The sequence below is a fragment of the Aspergillus saccharolyticus genome (assembly GCF_003184585.1).
Source record: "Aspergillus saccharolyticus JOP 1030-1 unplaced genomic scaffold BP01scaffold_45, whole genome shotgun sequence".
Taxonomy (NCBI): domain Eukaryota; kingdom Fungi; phylum Ascomycota; class Eurotiomycetes; order Eurotiales; family Aspergillaceae; genus Aspergillus; species Aspergillus saccharolyticus.
Genome location: NW_020290655.1, coordinates 28,079 through 52,078, shown reverse-complemented (window position 1 = coordinate 52,078; position 24,000 = coordinate 28,079). Strand labels below are relative to the sequence as shown.

General features: G+C 53.7%; 12 protein-coding genes across 12 annotated transcripts; 5 read left to right on the top strand and 7 right to left on the bottom strand.

Moving 5' to 3' along the window:
- Positions 1–35: 35 nt before the first annotated feature.
- BP01DRAFT_376901 (putative vacuolar sorting protein SNF7 family protein) lies at positions 36–1,776 on the top strand (the record flags this gene model as incomplete). The annotated part of the gene is made up of 5 exons (XM_025576975.1): positions 36–82; positions 179–449; positions 520–738; positions 830–1,024; positions 1,084–1,776. 5 exons carry the CDS (start codon positions 36–38, stop codon positions 1,774–1,776), a joined length of 1,425 nt encoding a protein of 474 aa, XP_025427553.1.
- Positions 1,777–1,876: 100 nt separating this feature from the next.
- Positions 1,877–3,271, bottom strand: rad18 (E3 ubiquitin-protein ligase RAD18; the record flags this gene model as incomplete). The annotated part of the gene is made up of 3 exons (XM_025576522.1): positions 1,877–2,474; positions 2,531–2,651; positions 2,701–3,271. 3 exons carry the CDS (start codon positions 3,269–3,271, stop codon positions 1,877–1,879), a joined length of 1,290 nt encoding a protein of 429 aa, XP_025427552.1.
- Positions 3,272–3,646: 375 nt separating this feature from the next.
- BP01DRAFT_360219 (uncharacterized protein) lies at positions 3,647–5,595 on the top strand. The gene is made up of 9 exons (XM_025575870.1): positions 3,647–3,766; positions 3,840–3,895; positions 3,965–4,218; positions 4,277–4,455; positions 4,516–4,812; positions 4,871–4,895; positions 4,950–5,081; positions 5,129–5,314; positions 5,368–5,595. Exons 1-9 carry the CDS (start codon positions 3,707–3,709, stop codon positions 5,514–5,516), a joined length of 1,338 nt encoding a protein of 445 aa, XP_025427551.1. The 5' UTR covers positions 3,647–3,706; the 3' UTR covers positions 5,517–5,595.
- Positions 5,553–6,038, top strand: BP01DRAFT_164177 (uncharacterized protein). Its single transcript, XM_025570727.1, has 2 exons — positions 5,553–5,978; positions 6,032–6,038. The coding sequence occupies exon 1, from the start codon at positions 5,607–5,609 to the stop codon at positions 5,838–5,840; it is 234 nt and encodes a 77-aa protein (XP_025427550.1). The 5' UTR covers positions 5,553–5,606; the 3' UTR covers positions 5,841–5,978; positions 6,032–6,038.
- Positions 5,725–7,713, top strand: BP01DRAFT_360218 (glycoside hydrolase family 125 protein). The gene is made up of 3 exons (XM_025575869.1): positions 5,725–5,978; positions 6,032–7,272; positions 7,395–7,713. Exons 1-3 carry the CDS (start codon positions 5,848–5,850, stop codon positions 7,661–7,663), a joined length of 1,641 nt encoding a protein of 546 aa, XP_025427549.1. The 5' UTR covers positions 5,725–5,847; the 3' UTR covers positions 7,664–7,713.
- A 271-nt stretch (positions 7,714–7,984) lies between these two features.
- On the bottom strand, positions 7,985–9,699 carry pex12 (ubiquitin-protein ligase peroxin 12; the record flags this gene model as incomplete). The annotated part of the gene is made up of 2 exons (XM_025579341.1): positions 9,560–9,699; positions 7,985–9,498 (listed from the first exon to the last, which is right to left on the bottom strand). Exons 1-2 carry the CDS (start codon positions 9,615–9,617, stop codon positions 7,985–7,987), a joined length of 1,572 nt encoding a protein of 523 aa, XP_025427548.1. The 5' UTR covers positions 9,618–9,699.
- A 153-nt stretch (positions 9,700–9,852) lies between these two features.
- Positions 9,853–11,284, bottom strand: BP01DRAFT_360217 (uncharacterized protein). The gene has a single exon (XM_025575868.1). The coding sequence runs from the start codon at positions 11,253–11,255 to the stop codon at positions 10,239–10,241; it is 1,017 nt and encodes a 338-aa protein (XP_025427547.1). The 5' UTR covers positions 11,256–11,284; the 3' UTR covers positions 9,853–10,238.
- Positions 11,285–11,675: 391 nt separating this feature from the next.
- Positions 11,676–12,898, bottom strand: BP01DRAFT_360216 (RNA-binding ATPase activator ESF2). The gene has a single exon (XM_025575867.1). It carries the CDS (start codon positions 12,839–12,841, stop codon positions 11,762–11,764), a length of 1,080 nt encoding a protein of 359 aa, XP_025427546.1. The 5' UTR covers positions 12,842–12,898; the 3' UTR covers positions 11,676–11,761.
- A 293-nt stretch (positions 12,899–13,191) lies between these two features.
- Positions 13,192–14,965, bottom strand: BP01DRAFT_348672 (coenzyme A transporter). The gene is made up of 2 exons (XM_025573731.1): positions 14,450–14,965; positions 13,192–14,377 (listed from the first exon to the last, which is right to left on the bottom strand). Exons 1-2 carry the CDS (start codon positions 14,663–14,665, stop codon positions 13,406–13,408), a joined length of 1,188 nt encoding a protein of 395 aa, XP_025427545.1. The 5' UTR covers positions 14,666–14,965; the 3' UTR covers positions 13,192–13,405.
- Positions 14,966–15,589: 624 nt separating this feature from the next.
- On the bottom strand, positions 15,590–19,494 carry BP01DRAFT_164115 (DDT domain protein). The gene is made up of 8 exons (XM_025570726.1): positions 19,400–19,494; positions 19,077–19,152; positions 18,911–18,976; positions 18,702–18,845; positions 18,547–18,649; positions 18,473–18,489; positions 16,794–18,412; positions 15,590–16,689 (listed from the first exon to the last, which is right to left on the bottom strand). Exons 2-8 carry the CDS (start codon positions 19,077–19,079, stop codon positions 15,630–15,632), a joined length of 3,012 nt encoding a protein of 1,003 aa, XP_025427544.1. The 5' UTR covers positions 19,080–19,152; positions 19,400–19,494; the 3' UTR covers positions 15,590–15,629.
- Positions 19,495–20,021: 527 nt separating this feature from the next.
- BP01DRAFT_164110 (uncharacterized protein) lies at positions 20,022–20,389 on the top strand. Its single transcript, XM_025570725.1, has one exon. The coding sequence runs from the start codon at positions 20,072–20,074 to the stop codon at positions 20,255–20,257; it is 186 nt and encodes a 61-aa protein (XP_025427543.1). The 5' UTR covers positions 20,022–20,071; the 3' UTR covers positions 20,258–20,389.
- Positions 20,390–21,912: 1,523 nt separating this feature from the next.
- BP01DRAFT_394921 (dolichyl-P-Glc:Glc1Man(9)GlcNAc(2)-PP-dolichol alpha-1,3-glucosyltransferase ALG8) lies at positions 21,913–23,979 on the bottom strand. The gene is made up of 6 exons (XM_025578357.1): positions 23,758–23,979; positions 23,610–23,688; positions 23,351–23,544; positions 22,789–23,282; positions 22,596–22,735; positions 21,913–22,542 (listed from the first exon to the last, which is right to left on the bottom strand). The coding sequence occupies exons 1-6, from the start codon at positions 23,832–23,834 to the stop codon at positions 22,018–22,020; spliced, it is 1,509 nt and encodes a 502-aa protein (XP_025427542.1). The 5' UTR covers positions 23,835–23,979; the 3' UTR covers positions 21,913–22,017.
- Between the last annotated feature and the right edge of the window lie 21 nt (positions 23,980–24,000).

Below are 24,000 nucleotides of genomic sequence, written 5' to 3'. Positions count from 1 at the left end.
TCTATCCCTTTCAATCTCCAGATTTCCACGCCAACATGAACGACCTCCTCGAGTACATCCTCTCGCAGGATCAATTCAGAAAGTGTGTCTTCAACCTGCCCACACACAAAAGATAACACATTTATCTATGTAGACTTTCCAGATGATCGTATGGACTAACTCATTCCTCCTGTACTAGAAACCGCCTCCCATCCCTCTACTCCGACTTCCCCATCCACCGCAAAATCAACCCAGAGGGCTACACCACCAACATCGCCGCATGGCAACACGCCCTAACCAGCGCCGCGAAACACGGTTACATTCGCTCGCCGATACCCACGTCTAAGTCTCAGTCTACTGGTGGTGCGACTTCGAAGGCGAATCATTTGATCTTACGGGCGGATGAGAGTTTGTTGCGCGATTTGGAGATTCCGGAGTGGGGAAGGCCGGTAGCGCTTGGGGCGGTGTTTGTAAGTTCGACCCAGTTTTCCTTTTGGTGATCTTTTGAGGCTATGGTTGCTAACGGAGTTTGGGCTGCAGGATGAAGCCGTCAGGAATCGCACGATGGTGCCGCTGCAGATGTATAAGAACAGTGGGGCTTGTCTGCAAAAGCCCGGCTGGGGAATTGATACGTCCGCGTTAAGTCCCTGGGTGGTGATGAGTTGGGGGATGAAGCAGCTGAAAGGGGTGGTGCTGGGGTCGGAGGAGGCGACGCCGCGTCTGCAGGCACAGGAGTTGGTTTTGGTGGAGAATTTGAAGGTATGATTCAATCTAACTCAATCTCAATGGTGCCAAACGACCTGTTGTTGGGGGCCAGGCTGATTGTTTCTGTTGCGATATATATGTGCAGGAGACTGCAGAGAGAGTAGTCAAAAAGGTCATGGGCCATCATCCGTCCAAGACGGACTTGGTCTACTCCAGGGAAAAGTTTATGGAGGAGTTTGCTACGATCTTGGACGAACAGAGCCAGCTGTCGAATGCGGATATGGATGTTCTTTTGCTGTATCTGTCCCGCGATAGTGGTGCTATCGCTTATGATGGGAAGGTATGTTTCATTCATATCATGGTTATGGTTAAGGATGTCTATGGCTAATTTTAGAATAGACGATCAGGTTCAGACCGTCGAATGATTCGCCGAGGGAGATCACGGAGCAAGATACCGCTGTGGCCTCGATCAAGTCGCTGATGGCTACGATGACCAAGCAGGTTGAGAGTCTGGAGAAGAAGATCGACGAGCTGAACGTGACCGCAAAGACCGCGTTGCAAAGCAAGAACCGCGTCTCGGCGCTCTCGGCGGTGCGCTCTAAGAAACTTGCTGAGCACAATCTGAAGCAGAGACTAGATACCTTGATGCAACTTGAGGAGGTTTATTCTAAGATAGAACAGGCGGCGGATCAGGTCGAATTCGTCAGGGTCATGGAATCGAGCGCTGGAGCGCTACGTGGCTTGCATGCACAAATTGGAGGTGCGGCCCGTGTTGAGGATGTGGTGGAGGAGTTACGTGACGAGATGACCAAGGTGGACGAGGTCGGTAATATACTAAACGAGGCGGCGCCGCACATTGACGAGATGGAGATCGACGAGGAGCTGGAGGAGCTGGAAAACAGGGAGCGGGAGGCGAGAGAGGAGAAGGAGGCGGAAGAGATCCGCAAGAAGCTTGCCGAACTCGACAATCTCGAACAGCGTGCGCAAGAAGCCGCACGCAGTGCAGCAGCCGAGAAGGACCTGGATTCTGAGCTAGAGGAGAGATTGTCCCGCATGTCGGTCGAAGAGGGCCCCAGTGCTACAGCCCAGTGAGCAACCGGTGGTGATCACGGTGTCAAAAAGGACTATATACAAGCATAATGTCCGGCGAGCAGCGTTTCACGGAGCGTTAGTGATGCGTCTCAATCTCGGTTTATTGGCCATTGCTCGATTCTGGTGGCACTGGCGTCTCGGATGCAACAGCACCTGACACGATGGCATCTCCAGGCATCGTGTTGGGGGAAGTGGTGGACTCTGCTGATATCAGGTCTTGTGTCGGCTCTGGAACAGGTGTGTCTTGCATTGTTTGCGCAGCAGATATTTGCGGTGAAGTCGCACGCGCGGCGCTACTCTTTTGCCGAGCGTTAGCAATAAGCCTCTTGAAGTCGTCTTCATGGCTGTGTGACCAAGCAGCCTTGTCGAAATCCTTGCGCATGACCGATCCGGGAGCTTCAGACGACGAGGACGGCTGATTGCCTTGGGTCCGTTCCCAGACGTCGAGTTCGCGCAACAAGACTCCATGGGGCTTGGGCGATTTCGAGTCGCAATTGGCGTTCCAGAGATTCACCCATTCTGTATGACGCCTTTGCAGAAGTGCCCGTGGGCCTGTATTAGGGATGCCGAGATCTTTGAGCTTTTTCCGGAGCATGCTTTCTTTGTAGAGAGAATAATTCATGGTCGGGAGCCTTTCTGGTGTCTTGCTCTTGGAATTTCTATATGGGAAGGGCGCTGGCATCTGCATATGTAAAGAGCTATAGATTAAAGTCAGATATGTTCGTGTCAAATATATTAGCAAGATTGACCTTACCCATAACTAGCTTTGGGGGGCGATCTGGGCGCCGGCTCCCCAGTGCATTTATCAAGATGTGAGAACACCGCTTCGTTTTTCATCCTCCTTTGACATACTGGACATGCGACGAGTCCGTCCGCTGGTAGCAGTCAGCACAACGCGTCTGACCCTCATGAAGACAAGCATACCTGGAACAAATTCCTCATCTTGACTATCATCAATCACTTCAATCACTTCCGTCAGCCCCTGCTGCGTCGGACCCCCTCTCGCCTGCGATCGCGTCCTCACCCCCTCCGTCGACCTCACCGCGCCGGCATTCGCATCCAGTGAGGCAATTGATGCGCCATGCTCAGTCTTCCCAGAAGACTCGACCTTGCGTTTCTTTGAAGTCGGCTGTTGCTGCTCTAAATCCTCCCCATCATCCCGCGCCGTTGCCGCCGCCGCGGCCACGGCCTGGGTCGCCAGCTGCAACACGCTCGGCCGCGCATTCTGGAAAGTCTCCACAAGCTCCTGCACGGTCAAGTTCTGCCGCAACTTCAGCTCCTGGTCTGGCTTGCGACACGCGGGACACTTCCCCTCGTTACTCAGGCAGCGGCGAATACATAACGAGCAAAAGGTGTGGCTGCATGAGGTGATGACGGGATTCTCGAAGAAGTCCTTGCAGACTTGGCACCGAAGGGCGGACTCAAGCGGCGCGAGCAGCGACAGTGGCGTGGCGAGCCAGTCGGTCGAGTCCGGGAGGTCGAAGGTCTGGTTCATCGAGTTGGGTGGGTGGTTTTGTTATCGGCGGTGGACTATCGCGAGAGCATTGAGATTGGGGGAGGATGCGAGATTTAGTGGAGGGATTGACTGGTCCGGGGTACTCGACTTTAGATAGTCCAGCACTGTGAGCTGTAACTGAGGAGGTGGAGGTCAAGAATTCAGTGAATTGGAGACTTTTGGAAGCCTTTCTTTGTGCTCCGTAGGCAAATGATGGAGGATGCAATTCGGCGGCGAGTGGCGCCAAGAGGAGCTGCTGCTGCCGCGGACAGGACAGGCGTAGCTTAGCTTTTTTTTGTGCTGACTGATACGCGTAAAGTGGTTCGGGGGTGGAGAACGCGTCCGCCCGCCGATTTGTCCGCATCTCCTCCGTCTCTGGAATCGTGACAACCAAGGGAAAGCAGGGAAGCTTGCAACCACTTTATGGCAGATATCATGGCAGTCGCGGACTATAAGAGATATCTGGCGGAGAATGTTCTCAACGAGCAGCGCACGGTAAGTTTGAACAATCCAAGAGGTGGTGCAGCTGGAGCATTGGGAGTCTGATTCGGTTCGTTTGAATGTTTAGGTCACTTATCGCTCGCTGGGTCGAGCTCTCCGTGTGCATAGTACTCTAGCGAAGCAGTAAGTCTGCAGCGGCCCTCACGCTCGAGAAATGGAGAGAAAGGTAGCTGATTAAGCTTGATGTACAAGAATGCTGTACGACTTCCATCACAATGAGAACAACAAAAAACCCAACAGCGTCAATGCGACATATATCCTCACGGGAGTCCAGATGGCACCCGAGCCAGCGACGCCAGCGAACGGCCTCCAGTCTAGCGCCGGTACCGCAGACACTATTCCCCCGAGCAGTCCCTACATAAGTAGCTCCATGCCAAACCAAGATGGGCCTGCCGATGAGGTCGCGGTTTCCTCGGTACTGCTTGTTCGCGAGGAGGATCTGGACGGTTAGTCGCCCGCCTGCAGGACACATGCGGCTGATTCTCGGGCTGATAACAGAGGCAGATGCGAAAGCAATGTTCCAGTCGATCGCTTCCATATATGTCTACAGTTTACAGCCCACGGTGCTGCAAGATCTCAACGTCTTGACGGATGTGGCGAGGGAGACACTGGCCAACCATGCGCAGGAAGATCCGTTAGAGTACGGGCCGTCTTGGGGTATGATCCAAAACAAGAACGTTAAGGTGTGTCTTATGGTTGATTTTGCTTGGCTCTCTTCTTCTAACATGATGTTTGCGCTGCAGAGGAGAACCGGCGTTCGACCACCGGTACCTGTACCGGCGCCCGCTAAAACGGCTGCACCCGTCAGGAAGCCTACCACAAGCGAAGCGCCGAAGCAGCCTACAGCAGAAACCAAGGACGAGGAACCTAAATCGCAGCCGACGCTAAAGAGGGAAGACACTCCCTCATCGACCAAATCCGCGGAGAAGACCGCGCCTGTCAAGAAAGAAAAGAGTAGCATATTCAGTTCGTTTGCGAAGGCCAAGCCAAAGGCCAAGCAGGAGGACCAGGCGACTCCTACACCTTCTGGTGCTGACTCTGTGAGTACATTTCACGATCATCCGGACCGTCCTGGGTGCATGCTAACAGACCTAAAAGGCGGAGCCCAGCGCCTCTGAAGATGGTAAGTTTATGATACAATCCGGCGAGGCGACAGACAATAGCTGATCCTGAGCAGTCGTTCTGGACGACGCGTCTGAAGATGAGCCTGATGAGCTCTTCCCTGACTCTGGTAAAACTACTATTACGAGCACACGGGAGTCTCGGAAAGAGCGAGAGGAGAAGCTGCGGAAGATGATGGAAGATGACGGTGTGTTCTTTTGGCTCTGCTGCATTGACGCCTACTGATCGGTGCAGATGAGGATGAAGATGAAGCAATGCCGGATGCAGCGCCATCGCCTGAAGAGGAGTCTAATATCATCGATCAGCCGCCTGCTAAACCGGCTGAACCAAAGGAGGAGGTGATCGTCCGTGCAGGCCGTCGACGGGGCAGACGGCAAGTGATGAAGAAGAAGACGGTCAAGGACGAAGAGGGCTACCTGGGTAAGATCTGCCTTTACTTTTTGATTAAGATGTTCCATTAATTGTTGAGCCAGTGACCGTCGAAGAGCCGAGCTGGGAGTCGTTCTCGGAGGATGAGCCAGCACCGCCACCCAAGAAGAAGCCGGCAGTGAGTGCGCCCAGGGCGAAGGCCGGGCCCAAAGCTGGCCAGGGCAGCATCATGTCATTCTTTGCGAAGAAATAGAATATGAATGGTGGAGAGCGGAGAGAAAAGATCATGTACAGTACAAAGTAAAGACCCCATCAGACAAACAACTATCGAGTCATCGAATGCATGAAGAGTAACGATGCAATGCGACAATTGCATAATGTGCCAATCCTTGTGGATTTTCTCCGCATTTCTGGCCCGCATTCCAACTTCTCCTTCCCCGTGTCACTCTTCGTCACGCCAAGTGCTTTCCCACCATGTCTCTTCTCTTTTCCTCTTCTTCTTCTTTTTCTCTTCATCTTGTTGACCTTCATATTCGTTTTCATCCAAATTACTTTTGGCGGTGCTCTGAATATCTAGACCTGTCATGACGCGCTCTGCGGCCCTCATCGTCGCTCTAGCAGCCGTTCTGGGCGTTGCAAGTGCTTCACCCCGCGAGGAACAGTCGATTCTGCGTCGATCTTGTCCCGATTACCTCTCTTACTCCTCTGTCGGACAGTGAGTAGTGACCTGCTGTCATCACTGCGTTAATTGTAACTGATCGTCCCCAGTCCCCCGTACAGCGGCGGTGCGTTGAATCTGCCCTTCCAGCGACCTTCGGTTGAATGTCGGACCTTCACATCATCTGCCGTTGAAACCGTCATCGAAGATGTGACATCGCGGATGGTCGACAAAGATCTGGCGCAACTGTTCCGCAACGCTTTTCCCAACACCCTCGACACGACAGTTCGCTGGCATGTCAACGCCACCCAGACATCAACAACAACACCACCACCACCAACAGATGCCCAGAAGCGGAAACGCGACGACGACTCAAGCCCTCAATGGCAAGGCCCGCAATCCTTCATTGTCACCGGTGACATCAGCGCCGAATGGCTACGCGACTCAACCAACCAGCTAACTGGCTACCAAGCCCTCGCACCGAAGGACCCTGCCCTACACAACCTCATCCTCGGCGCCATCAACACGCAGGTCGAATACGTGATCCAGTCGCCCTACTGCAACGCCTTCCAGCCCCCGTCTGCCAGCGGCATCCAGCCATCCAGCAGCAGCCAGCAGGACACCGTCACCCCGCCGTACAACTCGTCCGTGGTCTTCGAATGCAAGTACGAGCTCGACTCCCTCGCCAACTTCCTAGCGCTGGGCACGCAGTTCCACGCCGCCACCAACTCCACGCAATTCCTGACGCCGCGCTGGTACCGCGCCCTCGACACCCTTTTGCGGGTGCTCGACGCCCAATCCCAGCCGACCTTCACCCCCGCCCACCAGTTCGTCACAAACGAGTACACCTTCCAGCGCCAGACCACCCTCGGCACCGAGACCCTCGTCCTCGCCGGCGTCGGCAACCCGCTCAACCGCGGCACGGGCCTCATCCGCAGCGCCTTCCGGCCCAGCGACGATGCCACCATCTTGGGGTTCTTCATCCCCCCGAACGCCATGATGGCCGTGCAGCTGCAAAGAACCGCTGACGTGTTGGTCACCGCAGGCGGAAACGCAACCCTCATCGCCGACCTGCGACGCCGCGGTGAGAACCTCGCGCAGGCCGTCCGCGACCACGGCATCGTCTCCCACCCGGTCTACGGCAATGTCTACGCCTTCGAGGTCGACGGGTACGGCTCGCGCATTCTCATGGATGACGCCAATGTGCCTTCATTGCTCTCGCTGCCGCTGCTGGGGTTCGTCGAGCAGAATGATACCGTGTATCAAAACACCCGCCGCATGATTCTGTCCTCGGATGGGAATCCGTATTTTCTGACTGGGTCGGCGTTTCATGGGATTGGTGGGCCGCATAGTATGACCTTCTCCCCACCCCCGGCCTACGCTTCGCCATAACCTTTTCTTGAAAGAAACCCCACCTCCAGAATGATCACCTACAGCGCGCTAACCTTTTTTTTTTTTCTTGTTCGGTTACAGTTGGCCTGCAAAACGCATGGCCCATGTCCCTCCTCGTCCAGGCCATGACAACAGACAACGAGACGGAAATCCTCGAGTGCGTGAACCTCGTGCGCAACTCCAGCCTGCTGGGCCTGGTGCACGAGTCCATCAACGTGAACAATATCTCGACGTACACGCGGCCATGGTTCGCGTGGGCGAATTCCGTGTTTGCGCAGACGATCCTCAAGCTCGCGGCGGAGAGGCCGGCGCTGGTTTTTGGGGAGGGGGCGGAGGCGTATGTTCCTTGAGCGGTTGGGAACTTGCTTGATTGATTGGGGGGGTATGGGGTGTGGGATAGTAGGTTGGGACTGTGTGGTGCTGACAGTCTTGGTTCTTGGAGGATATGCTTTGCGAGTTATGTACATAAGTATTACATCCACTGTTTTACTCATTCAGGATGGCGAGTGTCTCCCCCATGAGCTCTTAAGGAACCAAATCAGTTTAAGTTACACCACAGCTGAGCTCTACAACCGCTCTCAGGCAAGCAGAACAACCAGCCCTATACCGTAACACTCAATCTACACAACCTCATCATACAATACCGATACTTACAGAACAGAAAAGTCTATCTATACCAGAACCCTCCTCAACCCCTCCGTACCCCCCAACACCCTCCGTCCCGTAACCGGACACCTCCCCCGTCCACTCTCCCACTTGCCCCTGCGACTTCTTTTCCCCTGCTTGCCGTTCCCGTCATCCTCTTCCTCCCTTCCAGCCTCTCTATCCCCTCGCTTCGTCTCCTCCGAAGCACCCAACGCCATGTCCTCCTCCTCCCATGCCGCACCCGCCGCAGCTTCCCCATCCATGAAATCAATTTGCCGCTGGTGCTCCCCGTTCAACCAATGGAACACACACACGTAGCAGAACACATACCCCGTCTGGCACGCGGTCGGGTTGGTCAATGGGTTCAGACAGATGGGACACGCCTGAGTGAGGTCCGAGTCCGCGGGTGGTAGGGGGACGGTGAAGATGGGGAGGTACGAGGATGCGGAGATGGGGGGTTGGCGGGGAGAGTCCGAGTTTGCTGAATGTTGTTGTTGTTTGTGCGGGGGTACTGAAGCTGCTGTGGGGCTGGTGGGGGATTTCAAGGCTGGTTTGAGGGGCGGGGATGATGTCGGTTTGATTTCGTCTGACTGGGTAGGTTTTTTCTTCATTGATTTCCGCTGCGACGGCGGGAGCATCCCGTTGGTGACCGGGGCAGGAAGGTCGAGGACCTCGGTAGCCTTACGGGCGAGCTGTCGCGAGAAGTCGCTAGCGTGGTACCATTCCAGAAACTTGAGGGCGAAGATGGAGGCAGGTAAAAAGTAGCGGAGGGAGGTCAGGAATTGGGAGTGGAGGTTCTGTGGACTGAGAAGGCCGAGGAGGCTGGAGCCCGGGCGGCGGGAGGGCGATGATGATGATGCGGGAGGGTCGAGCACGGCGGCGATGGCGCGGTGGTCGGCGGAGCTGAGGCGGCGGATGCGCGTGCCGATCAGCCACAGGAACGGGGAGGAGTATTTGGTGTTGTCGAAGAGGTAGGCGAGGTTAAAGGCCAGGATCGACAGGTAGTACCCGGCGTTGAGGGAGGGGTAGATGTTCCGCAGGAACCACTTGTAGCAGTGGAAGAGGCGTTGGCGCAGGGTTGGCCGCGGGGGCAGCTCGTCGCCGGGGTGGTAGCGTGGGCCGCCGCCGCCGCTCATGATCAGCGAGGCGTGCGGTGACGCGTGGATGTCGTACCCTTCGTCGAGTTTGCGCTTGAGGTAGGGGATGCCCACCATGATGAGGAGATTCTTCCAGACATCCCTGGTGCGAAGCTTGAGGGCCTCGCGGACGGGCCCCGGGGCGCCGATCTGGGCGCGCGGGATCTCGCCATTCTTCGTTAGCAGGACCCGTTCGCGCTTGAGCGAGTAGAAGTTCTCTGTGAAGGAGCCGCCGAAGGTGCGGAGGTAATATCGCTCGACAAGCAGCGAGAGGAGGGCATAGATCTCATCGTAGGAATTGAGGATCCGGAGGAGGTACCGTGGGTGACGGTGGGTGGCGACTGCGAGGATGTAGCGGATGGATGGCGGTAGCAAGTCAGAGAGCTGCTGCTCAGCGAGGAGCTCTGAGATGTGCGGGTTCAGTTGGTGTGCGGTGGAGATAAGCGGTGTTCGGGCTACACTCACCAAAGAGAGACGGCTTCAGATCATCGAACTCTTGCTGCAGACTCGGTAAGTACTCCATTGTGTGATGGACAGCGTCGTCATCATCCCTAGAAGCGCGACTGGAGAAGGCTGGGGAGAGATAGAGGAGAATTGGGTGGTGGTGGTCGGGGAAGATTGAAGATGCGGAGGAGAAGCGCTGGGGCTGAGCCGAGGCTTATCGGCGGCCGCCTTCAAGTCCGCTTCGGTTCTGCTGCTGCTGATCCGGCAGATTGTCTGCCTTGGATTACTAAAGGTCCACAACTCGCAAAGACATCTGATATCTCGTCAGTTGTCGCGCATGGCTAAGATTGATCGTTCTCTTTACAATCTCGGTGCTCAGTGCTACTGCGACAACAACTGACGTCATCCCACCAAACGAGTGCGCTTTCAAAGATGCATGAATGGACATCTGTGCACGATCTATTGACACCCAAAGCCCACAGGCCCTGCAGGAGCCCTGGAGTCCCGACTAGCTGATATTTTCCGCAGTCTACGCGTCAGATATCAGCTCCAACCACCACACAGATGGATTCGAGATTCGGGCGCTTCCTTTCAGTACTCAGACGACAAACCCATCCACTCAACTGCCACAGGCAAACCACACATCACACCTGATGAATCCCAACTCAGCCTCCGACGCAACCCACCCACTCCACCAAGCTCATCTAACACTCCGCCACCTTCCCCCCAACAACTCCGGCTTAACCAGATCAACAACAAAATCCCAAATCTTCCCCAACAAACCCATCGTTTCCCCCCCAGCTCTTTTCTGCCACATATAAGGCTCCACAACCAGAATACACCGCGCGACCGCCCGCGCGATCTCCCCGTCCAAAGCCTCGAACGAGACGTCCTCGCGCTCCATCATCGGGAACCAGGTCAGCACGCACTCCTCGACGCGACGCTGGTCGCTTAGCTTCGCATGCAAGTTGAACAGCATGAGGTAGTCCTCCGCAATGCGCGGCTCCCCGCGGAGCGGGATGCGGCGCCACAGCTTCCAGAAGGATTCGTAGTCCTCGTTCTGGAACAACATGGTCATCAAAGTTCGGGCGTCGTCAGGGTGGTACGGGAGGTGGAGGGCGTTGATTATCCGCGAGATGCGGAGGGTGGCGTTGTTTCTGAGATCATCTTTTGAGCTGTTTGTTGCGGTGGTGGTGGTGGTATCGCTAGTGCCAGTGCTAGGCTGCGGCGGGGAAAAAGCAGCCGCCTGGTAGAGCATGGCGAAGACGCCCATTGTCAATACCGGGGTGCCCTGCAGCGAGAGGAAGTCTAGCACGCGAAGAGCCAGCTCTTTGTCCGCGTCTGGTACCTGGTCGGGGAACTCCGCATCGCCGGGGAATCGGGGGGTTAGCAGTACGGAGACTATGTAGTAGCCGAGATGATCGGGGACAGCCCCTCCATCTGCGGTGTGTTGAGCAAAGGTATCATAGATCTTTTGTTTGTTTGGTCCCGAGAGCTGCTCATACTGGTTGCCGGAGAGCAGGGCGTCCAGCTGGTCTGTTAGTGGCGATTCCGGCGGGTGTTCAGCAGATGTAGGACCCTTTGCGGATGAAGTGTAGGAGTGTATTCGGCATGGATAGGGAGGTCTGTGGCGATTTAACGTTGTGGGCGTGACTGGACGCCGTGTATACAGGGCCGCTGGTCTACACCAGACTCTTCTGAAAAGAAAGCTGCTCATGTTATGGTCGATTGAGTGCTGAACGAGACACCACAGTCACAGTTAGTTACTCCTCAGTCTCAAATGCGGGGAAGGACAACACGACTAAGACAAAACCGGCATGGCGCCCGACAGGAGCCAGGAACCATGCGACTGACAGCTGCCCCACACCGCCTCTATCACCGCCTGGCTCGGCAGAACGCCAGCGACCTCGCAACCAAATCAGCGATTTTTGGAGGTGAACAGGCCCCCAAAAACCGGCCGGGGAAAGTGGTAGGTTTAGGCGGTGGCAGAAAACGACACTCAATCAAGTATAGCTTCAGCTGAACTGACTAAGTGAGGTACTGTAGGTATTAAGAGGAAATCGACCTAACAGCAAAGCCTCTCTCAACCATACGCAAGCTACAATTCCAATGCTAGTAGTCACGGGATGAGAAAGCGCTCATTTTATAACATAGGGATATCCATAATCAAAGCAAAGAGCAGATGCCCTATACACTATACATAGGAACATGATACACATCCATCTAAAAGATCTTCCCCAGGACCCTCTTAGTATCAGCCCCGAGATCCTGAAACTCCTCCGTACTCTTATCTCTGCCCATCTTGACCTCATTCTGTCTGAACACCCGGCGAATCTTGAGATCATCATGTTTCTTGGTCTGCTCAGCAGCAGCCCCCTCCACCTTTGCCCCATCATCACTCTTGACCAACTTCCTCCTCTCCTTCTCCTCATTCTTCTTCCGAATCCCATCGAGAACCTTGCCCCTCTCCACCCCCTCCAGAAACACCTTATCCTCCTTCCTCGCTTTCGAATCCTCCGCCCGCTGCCTGGCCTCCCTCTCCGACCGCTCACGCGAAATCTGCTCCTGCAAGTCATTCCATTTGAACCCTTTGAGGTATTTCAAGTTCAAGATATCATCGTGGTAGAATCCCCCCTTCTTCCCCCCGATGATATTCCCATTCAGCGTCTCCGCGCAGATCTTCGCCGTCTTCTTGCTCGCAAACTCCAGCCACCCGTCCGCGTACGCCTTGCGGCGCTTGTTCGTCGCATGCCGCTTTTTGGTTTCTGGCGTCAAAAACACCCGCGTGATCGGGCCAAAACCGCGCGATTCGATGATATTTTTCAGAGCGAAGGGTTTGAGGTGTGGTGGAAGAGAGGAGAGGTAGATTACCCCGGTTTTGTTTTTCTTGTCTTTTTTGAGGATGGGTTTCGTGGTGGTTTGCTTCTTGGTGGGTGCGGAGGTTGCTGCTGCTGTGGCTGAGGCTGTTCTTGTTGTTGATGCTGCTGCTGCCGAGGCTGTCGCATGTTCTTCTTCTTCCTCCTCCTCGTCGTCGGAGGTGGTAGGTTGCGCGCGACGACGACTACCCGCTGCGGAGGAGGTCTTGCCCTTGCCCTTCACTCCCTCTCCCTCACTATCAGACCCAGATTCATAGTCTTCGTCCTCGGACTCCAGTCCGTGCAGATCATTCACCACACGGCGCCGCTTCGCCGAGCGAGGGCCTTTGCCCTTCTCCTCGTCCGCGGCCGAGTCGTAGCCCTTGTCTTCATCGGAATCGTCGCTGACGCCGAGGTCAAAGGGGTCGTTGCGTTTGCGGGAGGTCATCTCTTCGTGGTCTTTGGGGTCTGAGCTCTCGTACTGGATTGGGAAGAGGGGTGTGGTGGGTGCCTCGAGATTGTCTCAGGCTTAGAATAATTGCAACTTTTCTGCCGGGCGGTGATTACATGGTCTGTGCGCTGGGGCGGCGGAGGGGGTTGAAGCTGGCCAATCGGGGAGGAGATCATCTTCCATGATGATCATACCGTAGGCGGCCAGGCGTCCGTTTGCAGGGCGCAAGTGCAGAATCAACGTGGTTGATCTGTATACTAACATTCTATTCATGCTTCTCCTTTTGACTTTTGTGCGTGACTACTGTGGAGTAAGAATGCAAGGATTGGCTTCAGTGGCAGACAGCTGGCAGACAACGTCATGATATGCACAATTGTACTAATATGCTTGCTCTATGTACAAGACTGTACTGGACTCCGCTGTCACTGGAAGGCATCTCGCCTCATGCAAAGATGGGTATGAAACAATGGTATATAGACACGACTCAGCTCTCGCCAACCCCAGACGCCCAAAAGTCTTTCACAGCAACCGAGAAAACAAAAACACAGCCAATCAAAGTCCCTATATACCCAAGGACCATTTCAGTCGTTCGTACACAAAAAATCCGGTGGCCGTCATGGGAATGATCTTCATGTATCCAATTGTCAACCCCACCCAGAAGCCTCGGAACCCGCGCTCTAACATGATGGTGCGCGCCGTCTCGACAATCCCTAAGCGATGGCCGTCGCCGACCACGCCTCCGACTTGCATGCGTCGCCGGATGACCTCCAAGGGGTACGAGGATGTCTGGGAGACGAGACCCGCGAGAGCACCAGAGGTGAGCTCCGCCGCGGCGGTCAGCTGGAGTCGTCGGGAACCCTTTCTCGTGGATTCGGATTCGGGGAGGGTGGTGTATGGGGCGAGGGCAGGAGAGCGTAGCCAGTCACCGACGGTGTCGTGGGTGAGGAAGGACATGCCCGCGTAGGGAAGCATACCCAAAAGAGTCGGTGCGAAGCCCCGGTAGAAGTTGGCCAGACCCGAGTGGGGGACGGCCTTGTTCACAGCAGCAGAGACGGTCTCCGCCGTAGCCGTGACGGGGGCTTGCGTCGCAGACACCCCAGTCGACGTCGAAGGAGGCGTGACCCGTTCATTGTAGATCTGGCGAAAGATATCGGTGAAGGAGGAGCGAGCGGTCCGTTTCGTTTCGAACGCTAATCGGACGCGAATCAACTCTAACGGGTAGGTGAAGAACACTGAGGTGATACCCGCCAGACTGCCCGAGACCAGTCGGCGGAAGGGCGTCTCTTGCTCATGCGAGGGAATGATCACCGCCCGGAACTGCTCGTAGGCAAGGAACTTGATCGCAGCGTAAGGGAAGATACGGAGAAGGGTCGCGGAGTGTCCTTTGTAAAGGCCTTGGAGGCCTTCGCGGTGTTTAATGTCTCGGATGGCCGCAACGAGGCCATACCAGCTGCCTGTGTATTTGGCAAATTGCGGATTCGAAGCCTGAAAGAGGATCTTGACCCGGTCGAGCGGCGCAACAACGGTTTTGGCCTACAGGGTTCCGCCGTCAGTCTGGGGGGGGTCATTTGCAAAAGCGACCAGTTGATGGAGTTAGAAACTTACCGCACACCCCGCCAGACCCCCCGCAACGCCGCTGCGTACGATATAATCGACGCTGCGCTTGTTCACTTCTTTCGTTCCTCGACGGCCGTTTTGTGCTTGGTGAGGCGATGACGCATCGTCCACCGCGGTCGCCTGTGTCGTGCTCACAGCTAGCCGCTCCTTTGCGTCACCTGGTGCTGGGCCTCGGGTCGGCCTTGACTGGGCGACCTGCTCCATTTGAGATCAATGTGTTCGACGGAGTAGATCGATTTGAGTATTAACAAGAAACTGCTCAGCGGCGCATAACCTTGTACAGCCGCGGATTCGAACGCAGTCCTGGCGCAGGGCCGAATGTGAAGGTAGTATCGAGCAGGTCACGGACTAACGGATATTTGCGGCCATGGATATGTCGTCAAAGAGAGTAGAAGGGATGGAGATGCTGATACGGATGGAAGGTAGAAGAATGTGCGGGGGGGGGGGAAGGGAATGTGAAGAGGACAGGGAATACCGCAGCAAGCCGAGGGCAGATAAGACTCGGTGATCAGCTGGCGTCCGTTTGATTATGGATTTGGGATTTGTCTCCAACGGTCGGAAGGCATTTGAAGTCACTGAGGTTCCACTTTAACTCCGGCGGCGGCCAAGAAAGATTCGAACGGGGATGACGTTACAGCCCTGACGTGCCGATACCACCCGCTTCCACCCACCAGCCCTGCAGTTACCGTCACATAACACCTCGGCATCCGACTGGGTGGCGGAAGTCTTCAGGTTGGCCAACCGCAGCCGAACAATTAATCAGGCTCCCCGTTGACACCTGAGCCACACATCTATTTACATCTCAGCCTCAAGCTGTTGAAGGATCACATTCTACACAAATGCAGTAAAGAAACAGCATCCCTATTATGCACACCCCTAGGGGCGCAATGTCTGTATATTCTAAACACTATGTACTCCTTGATTGCTCTCTCAAGAGCCATGCCTCCCACTCTCCACACAGATCTTCTCCCAACACATGCATATACAAAAGTCAGAAGCTGAATCAAACGGATAAATCATGGTCACATCGCTCATGCAAGTTCTATCAAAAACTCCTTTTCTTGATGGTTTGCCACCCAACTGTATAGCCTCAACCATGCACAAGTTCAGTAATCCTAAACACCCCTAACCCCAAAAGGAAAATAAAGAAAGCGAACTGGCGGCACTCTTAGAAGTTGTAGCGTGTGCCTTGTCTTGTCAAGGGTTTGCCTTGGCGGTTAATGGCTTTGACTTCTTTAGGCTCGTCAATAGCTCGTTTGGCCCGCTTGGTCGGCCGCGAGGCATCCACATGGAGGTGTCCATTGTCATTCATGCTTGTATTGTTTCTCCAGCGCATACAACGATGCTTGTTGTCGTCCACATAAGTCTTGTGGCGCGTCATGACTCGCTTGCTGGGGATTTCCTCCGATTCCGCCCGTTCTGCAGTCTGCTCCAAGTACTCCTTGCGGTGCTTCATGTACTCGGCGATCTTGTCGCGCTGCATCTGCAACTCCTTGCGTAGTCTTAGCTCCCTGTTACCGCGCGGGTCGAGCCAGTCGATCAGCTGTTCAATGGCCTCCGGTTCATCATAATATCCCCACTCGGTGGCATTCGTTAGTCGTGTTGGGCCTTCCTCTTGCTTCTTGCGCTCTGCTGGAGTGGTGTGGAACTCCTTTTGGTATTGCTTCTTGTACTCGTCGGAAACATCAATGAAGCCGACACGCTCCAGCTCATCAGGGCCTTGAACCCATAAGCGGCCATTTGCATACTGTGCTTCTGCCGTGGAGCTGTTGGGCATGCCTCCGTATGGCATGCCGTTTCGTTCGAACCACCAGTAGCGGTTGCAGAACCGGTCCTTTCCGAGACATCTCGTTCGTGGACAGTCGGCTTCTCTCAAATCATTATCGATCACATCGATCTTATCTTCGAGCTTCTTGACCGCGGCCTTCTGGTCTTCGATCTTCTTTAGTACTCTCTGATACTGCTTAGTTCCTTTGGGCTGTTTGGCCAGCTGTTCCTTCCGCTCGCGCTCTTCTTCTTGCTTGCGTTTGCGCTCAAGTTGTCTGTCCAAGCCACCTCGAAGACTCCGCTGAGGAGCTTCTTCCTGATCTGAGTTGTCGAATTCGCCATCAATACCAGTCATCTTCGAGTCCTCCAATGCGTCCAGTTCCGGCGCTGGTGAGGGAGACTTCTCTGGCTCCGGCTGGAGAGCCTTGCGCTCTTGGTGCAACCGACGGAGTTCTTCGAGACTGTAATGACATACATCAGTAAGCGACACCCTCAGACAACTATACATAGGCAGCAGGAACGGTCTCGGTCAAGGCGAAGGCACGAGACATTTGGTTGTACTTACACTACCTTGCGTGCTTTTTGGTACTCGATCTTCTCTTTGCGGAACTCTGTCATCTGGTTGCTGCACTCTTCGAGGTAATTTCGAATAGCCTTTGTTTCGAGACTGAGCATGCAAATGATTTGCAGTGCATGAATGCGAAGGTTAATATCCATAGTGGCGTATTGGTACTGGGCAGTCTCTTGAGTCGGTTCGGCATCCAGTGGGGCAAGATGGCTGAGGATCTTGTTGCATACTTCCTTCATGCCCGGGCGGCCTGAAAGTCGATTGAGAAGTCCAACAATAACCAGCTCCCATCCGCCATTCCGGAAATCACGTTTCCGCAGACGCTCAATCCAACCATACTCCTCAAACATTTCTGCAGCTCGATGAACTGGAACCTCCTCCGAGCTAGAGCCCTCACGTTCTGCTTGAGCTTTGAGGCTTTCTGCTTCAGCCTTGGCCAGACTACTCCGGGTCGTCATTCTAGTTACTACTGGCTCCGGTTCGGGCGTAGGTTCTGCCTCTTCTTCCTCTTCCTCCTCCGCCTCCGAGTCGTCAGAATCTTCTTCGGGAAGGTCTGGAAGAGATATCTGTACAGCTCCATCTTCATCCTTCTCCGAATTGACAAGCTTCTTCAACACGGCGCAATGCACTTCAACAAACAACTCACAGTCCACGTCTTCCGAGGAGAAACGCATGGCCTGGAAGAAGTCATCGAAAGTGAAAGAGTCCAGTTGGAAAACCTCACAGTAGACATTGAGTGTGTTCCATGTTTCCAAGAGGCGCGCCACAGACTCCATTTCGAGATGACTGTGCAGAAGCTCCTCATCGTCGGGATCATCAATCTCATCGGTAGTCATATATCTGAGAGCCGGACGCTGCTTCTTCTTCTCGTGGTCGGGAGCGATGTCCAGATCCTCAATAGGGTACTTGATGGGTGGAGGTGTTGGCTCCTTCGGAGGTTCAACTTTGACAACCACAGCGGGAGGGGTTTGCGCTTGGACTTGCGATTTCTTCTCCGTTTCTTGGGACTTGGAAAGACGAGCGACTCCATTAGTAGACTTATTGGCAGGAAGGAACGATGGATTGCCGTTGAGAGACCGCTGATACTCCAGGAATTGAGCTTCCTTCGAGCGATTTAAATCATTTTGTGATGGCTTTAGCTTTTGCCCTTTGACTGCCGGCTTTAATTCCGGCAGTTGCTGTGAAGCAAAAAAACCAAAAAACCCATCCTGGTCGGCCTTTTTCAGAGCCTTTTTCTCGGCGACCTTGGCGCCATATTGCAGGTGCTTTGGTACTTCGGTGGGGATCCTGTATTCTTCGGCGATTGTCGATTTCACCAACCAAGGAGCGCCGTTCCAGGACTCCCTCGTCACGTTGTTCTTGATGAAAGCGCGCAGCATTTGCTTGGTGAAGGTCTTCCGATCGCGAGTGATATGGTCCTGATCCAGCAACGCTTCCTCATTTGGACGGTCCAAAACCTTCACCAGATAGGTGCTGTGGGCAGGTAGCTTGACGGTTCCATCCGGGTAGAGCTGTTCGGCAAAATTGGCCTTGTCCCTTATCATACCATGCAGGCGAGTATTATCGTCGAGAAGAATGAGGACGGGTTCTCCTGGGTAGAAGTCTTGCTTGAATTCCTGCGGCCTCGATTAGCATGTTGCCTGATGATACAATTGGGGCCTTCTCTTTCAAAATACCTCGAAGATTTCATCCACTATAATCTGTTGTTAGTCTCCAGCCATAACAGCTCACAAGAATAATATAGACGCACCGAGATTGTCGACCCGCGACACGGTGGAGAATTGAATTCTGCGGAGAATGGGCTCCTTCAGAGCATCGGGAAAAGCACTGTTGACTTCACGCGACTCCTCCATCTATTATAGTTTCTCAGCAAAAGTACCATAAGTCGACTGCCTTTCGTCATACCTCGCTTTTCAAAGCTTCGAAGAATGTTAATCCCGAGTGACCTGTGATCTCACAGATGAACCGTTTCTGCTTGTAGAAATCCATCCGCTGAAGATAGGGTTCATAGTGAACGAAAACCTCGTTTGTCTCCGGGATCACCCAGACCTGCCAGTCCGGTGAGCTACCATACGCCTGCGGCATCCATATTTGTGGCTGATGGTTGTACCTACCTCGGAGCTGTCATCTTCAATGACGGGCCGTGGGAGGTATTGGACTGGTTTCCGCTTGAACAAGACCTATAGAACGGCGTAAGTTCCATATCCGAAGGCTTATAAGTGATCACCTCCGAAGCTCCCATTATCCCCCAAGCTTCGCACTATGAGACTGCCGACGTACCATTGTCGCTTAGGTTGCTGGAAACACGAGTCAATCGATCATAAATTGGTTGATGCGGCGTAGGTCAGGAACATGCCTAACATTTGAAAAGCGCGGTTAGTATAAAGGCGCTATACTGGAAGACAAAGATGAAGAACAAAAACAATGAACACAAAGCGAAGTGCTATTTGTGGCGAAAGAAAGGAAGGATGCTGTATCGGAACAGTGCGCGCGCGAAAAGAAGTCGGCCTTGCTTGCGGGGGACTTGCATGGGACATATTCAGGCATGCGGCAATGCTGGCTGGACAAGAAAGGTAAACTGCAGGAGGATATGAAAGACTTACCCAAGCGACGCGTGCTGAATCGCGCAACCCACGACTCCGCGGACTTGGTGGGTGGAGCACGACACGAGAATTGCACCCGGGAGAGACGTGGAGTCGCGCGAATGTCCGGGAGTAAATTGATGATCTCTAAGCGGAAGATATATCCCAGAAAAGACCCTCTGGTGGTGCGGGGCGGGGAGGAGGATGCAACGGCGAAGGTGGGTGGGTGAGTGGCGGGGAGGTGGGAGGGTAGTCGAGTTACGAGGGTATAGAATGTGAAGGATTTAAGAGGAAGAGAAGAAGAGTGGGAAGAAAGAAGAGGAAGAGGAGGAGGAGAAGTCAAGGCAGAAAGGAGAAGCGGTCGCCGCAGAAGAACGAGCGGCAGAACTGGAGCGGGCCCCATTTCTGCAGTTGAGTGGAGGATCACTTGCGGCAGTACAGTATGTGCTGTGGACAATTGAGGAAGTGGGCACTGGAGACGGTGCAGTGGGTGGAAAGGCCGCCGAGGAACGGAAGGCGGTGATTGGACGTGAGGAGGAGGAAAGACGTTCGGGTCGGGCGGACTTTAGACTGAAGTAGGGGTTAATCCTGTTTGGGAGATGCTCTACCTTCCCGGCCCTCTTCCTCTCCCCCTTCTAACCCTCTCTGCTGTTGCCCGTCGTCATCGGCCTCCCTCCAGCACCACAACCCCACATGTATCTATACTCGTTCGACTCGCCGTTCTTACGCGAACATGCTGGACAGTTGTGTCTAATCTATTTTCTTCTCTATATGCTATCTACAAGCACAAACAATAGACCCATCTGGAGGCAACTGCGGGGACCATACATCGGGGTCAATGTCCGACAGCAGCAACTGCTCCAGTGGCAGCGCACATAGATGGAATAGATTCTAAACCCCCTTTTACTATTCAATTCTGGTGACTGCAGCTATCCTGATACATTTCTTCACAAGGTCTTCCAACAGCACCATTATCTCGTGCATTTTCATCTCACAAGCGGTTGTATAGATCGCTTTGGATATCAGCACTGGCCTTGCGGTCCACTGGCCAATCTACTGCTGCAACACTGACGCCAACCACGCAACAAATATGCCACATGGTGTCGACATAATGCCTGCCCGGAGACGACACCCTGCTTATTGATGCGTAGGATCATGTTGTACTCCGCGTTCTCGACATGGATTGATGACGATATTCAGCCAACCACCACAGGGATACTTATGCCAGCGACCTTGCTAATTCTTGCGATCACTGCAAAACTGCCTGTCTCTCCAATGCTTACAGCCTGGTTATCTTCATATCCCCTGCCATAGTCTGAAGCGCATCAACCGTGACGCACCACGGGCTACTCAAATGGCTCGCGTTCGACACCTGAAGCAAGCACATGAAGCTTGACTATCGCTCAAGGATGGCTCGATAATGTAAAGATGGAGGCCAACATCTCCTCGGCTTTGGCTTGAAAGTACCTAGCGGGAGGGTGAAGAGAATCGATGCTTGTATGACGATGGAACTATCACCGTTCATCGACCATCTTGCTCGAAAAGTCCACACCCCAAAGTTCAAGAGCTTCCTGCTCCGTTTCTATCTGAAACGAAGATTTTTTTTTTGGGGATCCCAGACTATTCCATCTGAACTGGTGAAAGGGAAAGGGGAAGAAAGCATAAGTTATGTGCAACCACAGACGATAGTCATCGCAGCCATTGAAGCCTACGCGAACAATCAAGAGTCGAACAACAGACTCATCTATGATGCCATAGGTAGCTCTCCAATATTTTGCATCTTTTTTGTTTTCAACCCGCATACTTCTTCGCACCAATGGCTTGTAACCCGACAATCCAGATTCAGTGGCAACAAACAGGCAGACCTCCCACATCTCAAAACAAACACCATACCAAATCCCGCAAGGAAAAAGTCAAAATCATCATCATTATATTTAAGCAACTTGAGCATTCTTCAGAGCCTAGAAAATCCACTAATCATCCGCCGCTGCGCGTTGTGCTGCATCACATCGCCGAAAAATGTCCATCTGATTCCTCGCCGAACGGCAGCAGATATCCCGAAGTATAAATCGGACACCAAACCAAGTCACATTATATACTGTAAACCTAGCCAAGTTATTCCTTAAAACGGAAAGAAGCAGCTAGGTCCAGCTGAGGCAGTACAGTGAGAATCCGTCCACCTAATCAGCCTCCTTTTACATTCCCAGAGATAGACAGCTCCAAGAGTTCCTCCGAGCTCCCATCTGCAGTGTGACATACTGTGAACGCGATCCATGTTTAAGCCACTAGGCTAATCCCGATTGGGCTTGATAGCCGCTGATAAACTTTGCAAAATTGACTGATCGGAGGGTGGGGTGGGGCGCTGACACACATAAGCACGTGGATACGCGCAAACAGTGCAAACCTGTCTTCCTTCGTCGTTCCCCAGTGGTGAACCTGTCTCATATTTATCGCGACAGTCTTCGGTTACGAGGTGCAATTGTGCTTGTGATAGGGAGTGAGTCTCCCCAGGACGTTCTTGAGCTCCATTTAATGTAGTTACTGATATTTGATCTTATTGTGTGGAAGCTTTTATGGTAAATGCTCCCCAACCCCGCAGGATTGAAAGTATAGATTCTGATGCTTTCTCGTTCTCGAGACTATGCTGTGAAATAAACCACCATAAATCCAATCCAGCTCCCGACAACCCCAAGAGCGGAATAACTGCTCATAAACATCAACGGGAGGAACTCATAGCGTCCCAGACCGAAAATAAGCTGGTGTCCCACGGAACAATAGATGATGAGTGGGATGGCCACAGTCAGATAGAGCAACGAGAAGCGATCGGCGAAGAAGACGCGACGCCGCTCGGGGACCGGCGCCACCTGGTCGAAGGCAAAGAGGAACAGTACAAGCCAGAAAACGGTGTAGACAGTCTTGATCGGGAATTCCGCGGCCGTGAAAAGCAGCGGGAACAGAGAAACATGTCCCGCTACAGCCAGCGGTCGGAACGCGCTGAAATACCGCCGGTCTTTGAGGGCGATGAGGCTGAAAGGGATGATGATCAGGAGAACGGCCTTTTCGTGAACGTGCCAGCCGAACAGGAAGGATGCGTAACCGCACAGAGTAACGGCCCCCACGAAGGTTTCCCAGTCTGGCCGGCGCCAGAGCTTGGTCAATGGCAGCTGTGTCGCAGTTAGTATTACCGACCTCAGAGAGCTGGGGCGAGAGAATTTACCAATTGGAAGAGGAATGTGAGTGCGAAAGTGTGCTCCTTGGTCACCTCTGGGAGTACCGCGAACGAAGTGTCGCCTACGAGACCGCGCGTAACACTGGACAAGGCATCACGATTGACTGGTAGTCCCAAGCGCGGGGCAACTATACAGCAAAGTCAGTTATCATGCGACAATGCTCTGGGATCGAGTACGAACGTGGAATCAAGGCGCGATCTGCGAATGAGTACATGGCCCAGACATTTGGCGCCCAATATGCATGACACAGACCTCTCGAGAACGGAAAGAGCCTGTCTTTCAGCTGAAGGAGCTGGCCCCAAGAGGCGAACGGACCGAATGCCAGAGCAAAGATACCCACGACGCCAACCCCCAGCTTGATCGTGTTAAAGATCTGGGGCCGGAAGACCGATTTAGGGTCCAAGCAGTAGGCTCGCAGCAGGTAGACGAAATAGGCGAGCGCAAGATACAGGTAAATGTGCTTAAAGCACAGCAGAGCTGCAAAAGTGATGCCACTGTAGAGCAACGTCGACTGCTTCCGGGCCAGAACAATGGACAGGATGAGGAGGCCGTAGAGAAATCCGTTATATTGGAAATGAATGTGATCAATAATGAGCAAGCCGGGAGACAAGAGGATGGACAGGCTGGCGATATGAGCGAGATGTCTGTTCTGCTGCGGCACGGACTTGACGAATCTACGAGACAAACCGGCAAGTTTAGCTGGAATCCAACTTCAGATCAGCATATGAGAGAGATGGCATACCTGCTAAGAGCAAATAGAAGAACCAGTTCCGTAACAATTACAGTAGCCCTTTGATAATATACCGTCTGCCACGAATCATAGTTGAGATTCTTCACCAATAGCATGGCAGGATCCACATAGGAAGCTGCTTGTGAAAGAAGCCATTCGAAGGCGGCGAAGAAGGGAGGGTAATCAAGCGTCCATTCCGATGTTTTCTAGCCGTCAATTGAGTGCTGTTAGCTCGCCGCATCCGTCTCACGAAACAATGTTGTCGCCGTACCTCGTAGTACCATTCCTGAACGGGTAATGAATGAGTGATCGCAAGCCAGTTCCGATGCACCTCGAAGTCCGTGGATTTGCTGGCAAAGGATCCGGCAGTCAGTATAAAGTGAAGAGGATGATCGGGGATTTGTTTGCCGACCACGTACTATGCGGGGAAAAGAAGAATCTTGAAGGCCGTTGCGACGATGGCGCACTGGGCCAATGAAGGATAGAGCTCAGCCATTGGAGGAACTGCGCATGACGCGCTCTCACGGAGCAGGAGGAACAGCAAAAGAGAAAAAGTGAAGCAAAAGAGTGTAAGGTGAACAGAAGCAGATGGATAATAAGTGGTCCTCCACCAGGTACAGTTCGATGCCAATCTGGGGGAGGGAAGGGGCACGTGATGATGG

Coding starts and splice junctions, on each gene's coding strand:
- BP01DRAFT_360219 (XM_025575870.1), top strand. CDS start 3,707: ATGGCAGTCGCGGACTATAAGAGATATCTGGCGGAGAATGTTCTCAAC. Junction 4,456..4,515: donor TCCAAAACAAGAACGTTAAG/GTGTGTCTTATG, acceptor TTTGCGCTGCAG/AGGAGAACCGGCGTTCGACC. Junction 5,082..5,128: donor GAAGATGATGGAAGATGACG/GTGTGTTCTTTT, acceptor TGATCGGTGCAG/ATGAGGATGAAGATGAAGCA.
- BP01DRAFT_164177 (XM_025570727.1), top strand. CDS start 5,607: ATGAAGAGTAACGATGCAATGCGACAATTGCATAATGTGCCAATCCTT.
- BP01DRAFT_360218 (XM_025575869.1), top strand. CDS start 5,848: ATGACGCGCTCTGCGGCCCTCATCGTCGCTCTAGCAGCCGTTCTGGGC. Junction 5,979..6,031: donor TCTTACTCCTCTGTCGGACA/GTGAGTAGTGAC, acceptor GATCGTCCCCAG/TCCCCCGTACAGCGGCGGTG. Junction 7,273..7,394: donor TGGGATTGGTGGGCCGCATA/GTATGACCTTCT, acceptor GTTCGGTTACAG/TTGGCCTGCAAAACGCATGG.
- BP01DRAFT_360217 (XM_025575868.1), bottom strand. CDS start 11,255: ATGAGCAGCTTTCTTTTCAGAAGAGTCTGGTGTAGACCAGCGGCCCTG.
- BP01DRAFT_360216 (XM_025575867.1), bottom strand. CDS start 12,841: ATGACCTCCCGCAAACGCAACGACCCCTTTGACCTCGGCGTCAGCGAC.
- BP01DRAFT_348672 (XM_025573731.1), bottom strand. CDS start 14,665: ATGGAGCAGGTCGCCCAGTCAAGGCCGACCCGAGGCCCAGCACCAGGT. Junction 14,378..14,449: donor GGGGTCTGGCGGGGTGTGCG/GTAAGTTTCTAA, acceptor GGAACCCTGTAG/GCCAAAACCGTTGTTGCGCC.
- BP01DRAFT_164115 (XM_025570726.1), bottom strand. Junction 18,650..18,701: donor TCGAAGCTTTGAAAAGCGAG/GTATGACGAAAG, acceptor AAACTATAATAG/ATGGAGGAGTCGCGTGAAGT. Junction 16,690..16,793: donor CAAAAAGCACGCAAGGTAGT/GTAAGTACAACC, acceptor ATGTCATTACAG/TCTCGAAGAACTCCGTCGGT.
- BP01DRAFT_164110 (XM_025570725.1), top strand. CDS start 20,072: ATGTATCTATACTCGTTCGACTCGCCGTTCTTACGCGAACATGCTGGA.
- BP01DRAFT_394921 (XM_025578357.1), bottom strand. CDS start 23,834: ATGGCTGAGCTCTATCCTTCATTGGCCCAGTGCGCCATCGTCGCAACG. Junction 23,689..23,757: donor ATTCTTCTTTTCCCCGCATA/GTACGTGGTCGG, acceptor ATCCTTTGCCAG/CAAATCCACGGACTTCGAGG. Junction 23,545..23,609: donor TTCAGGAATGGTACTACGAG/GTACGGCGACAA, acceptor ATTGACGGCTAG/AAAACATCGGAATGGACGCT.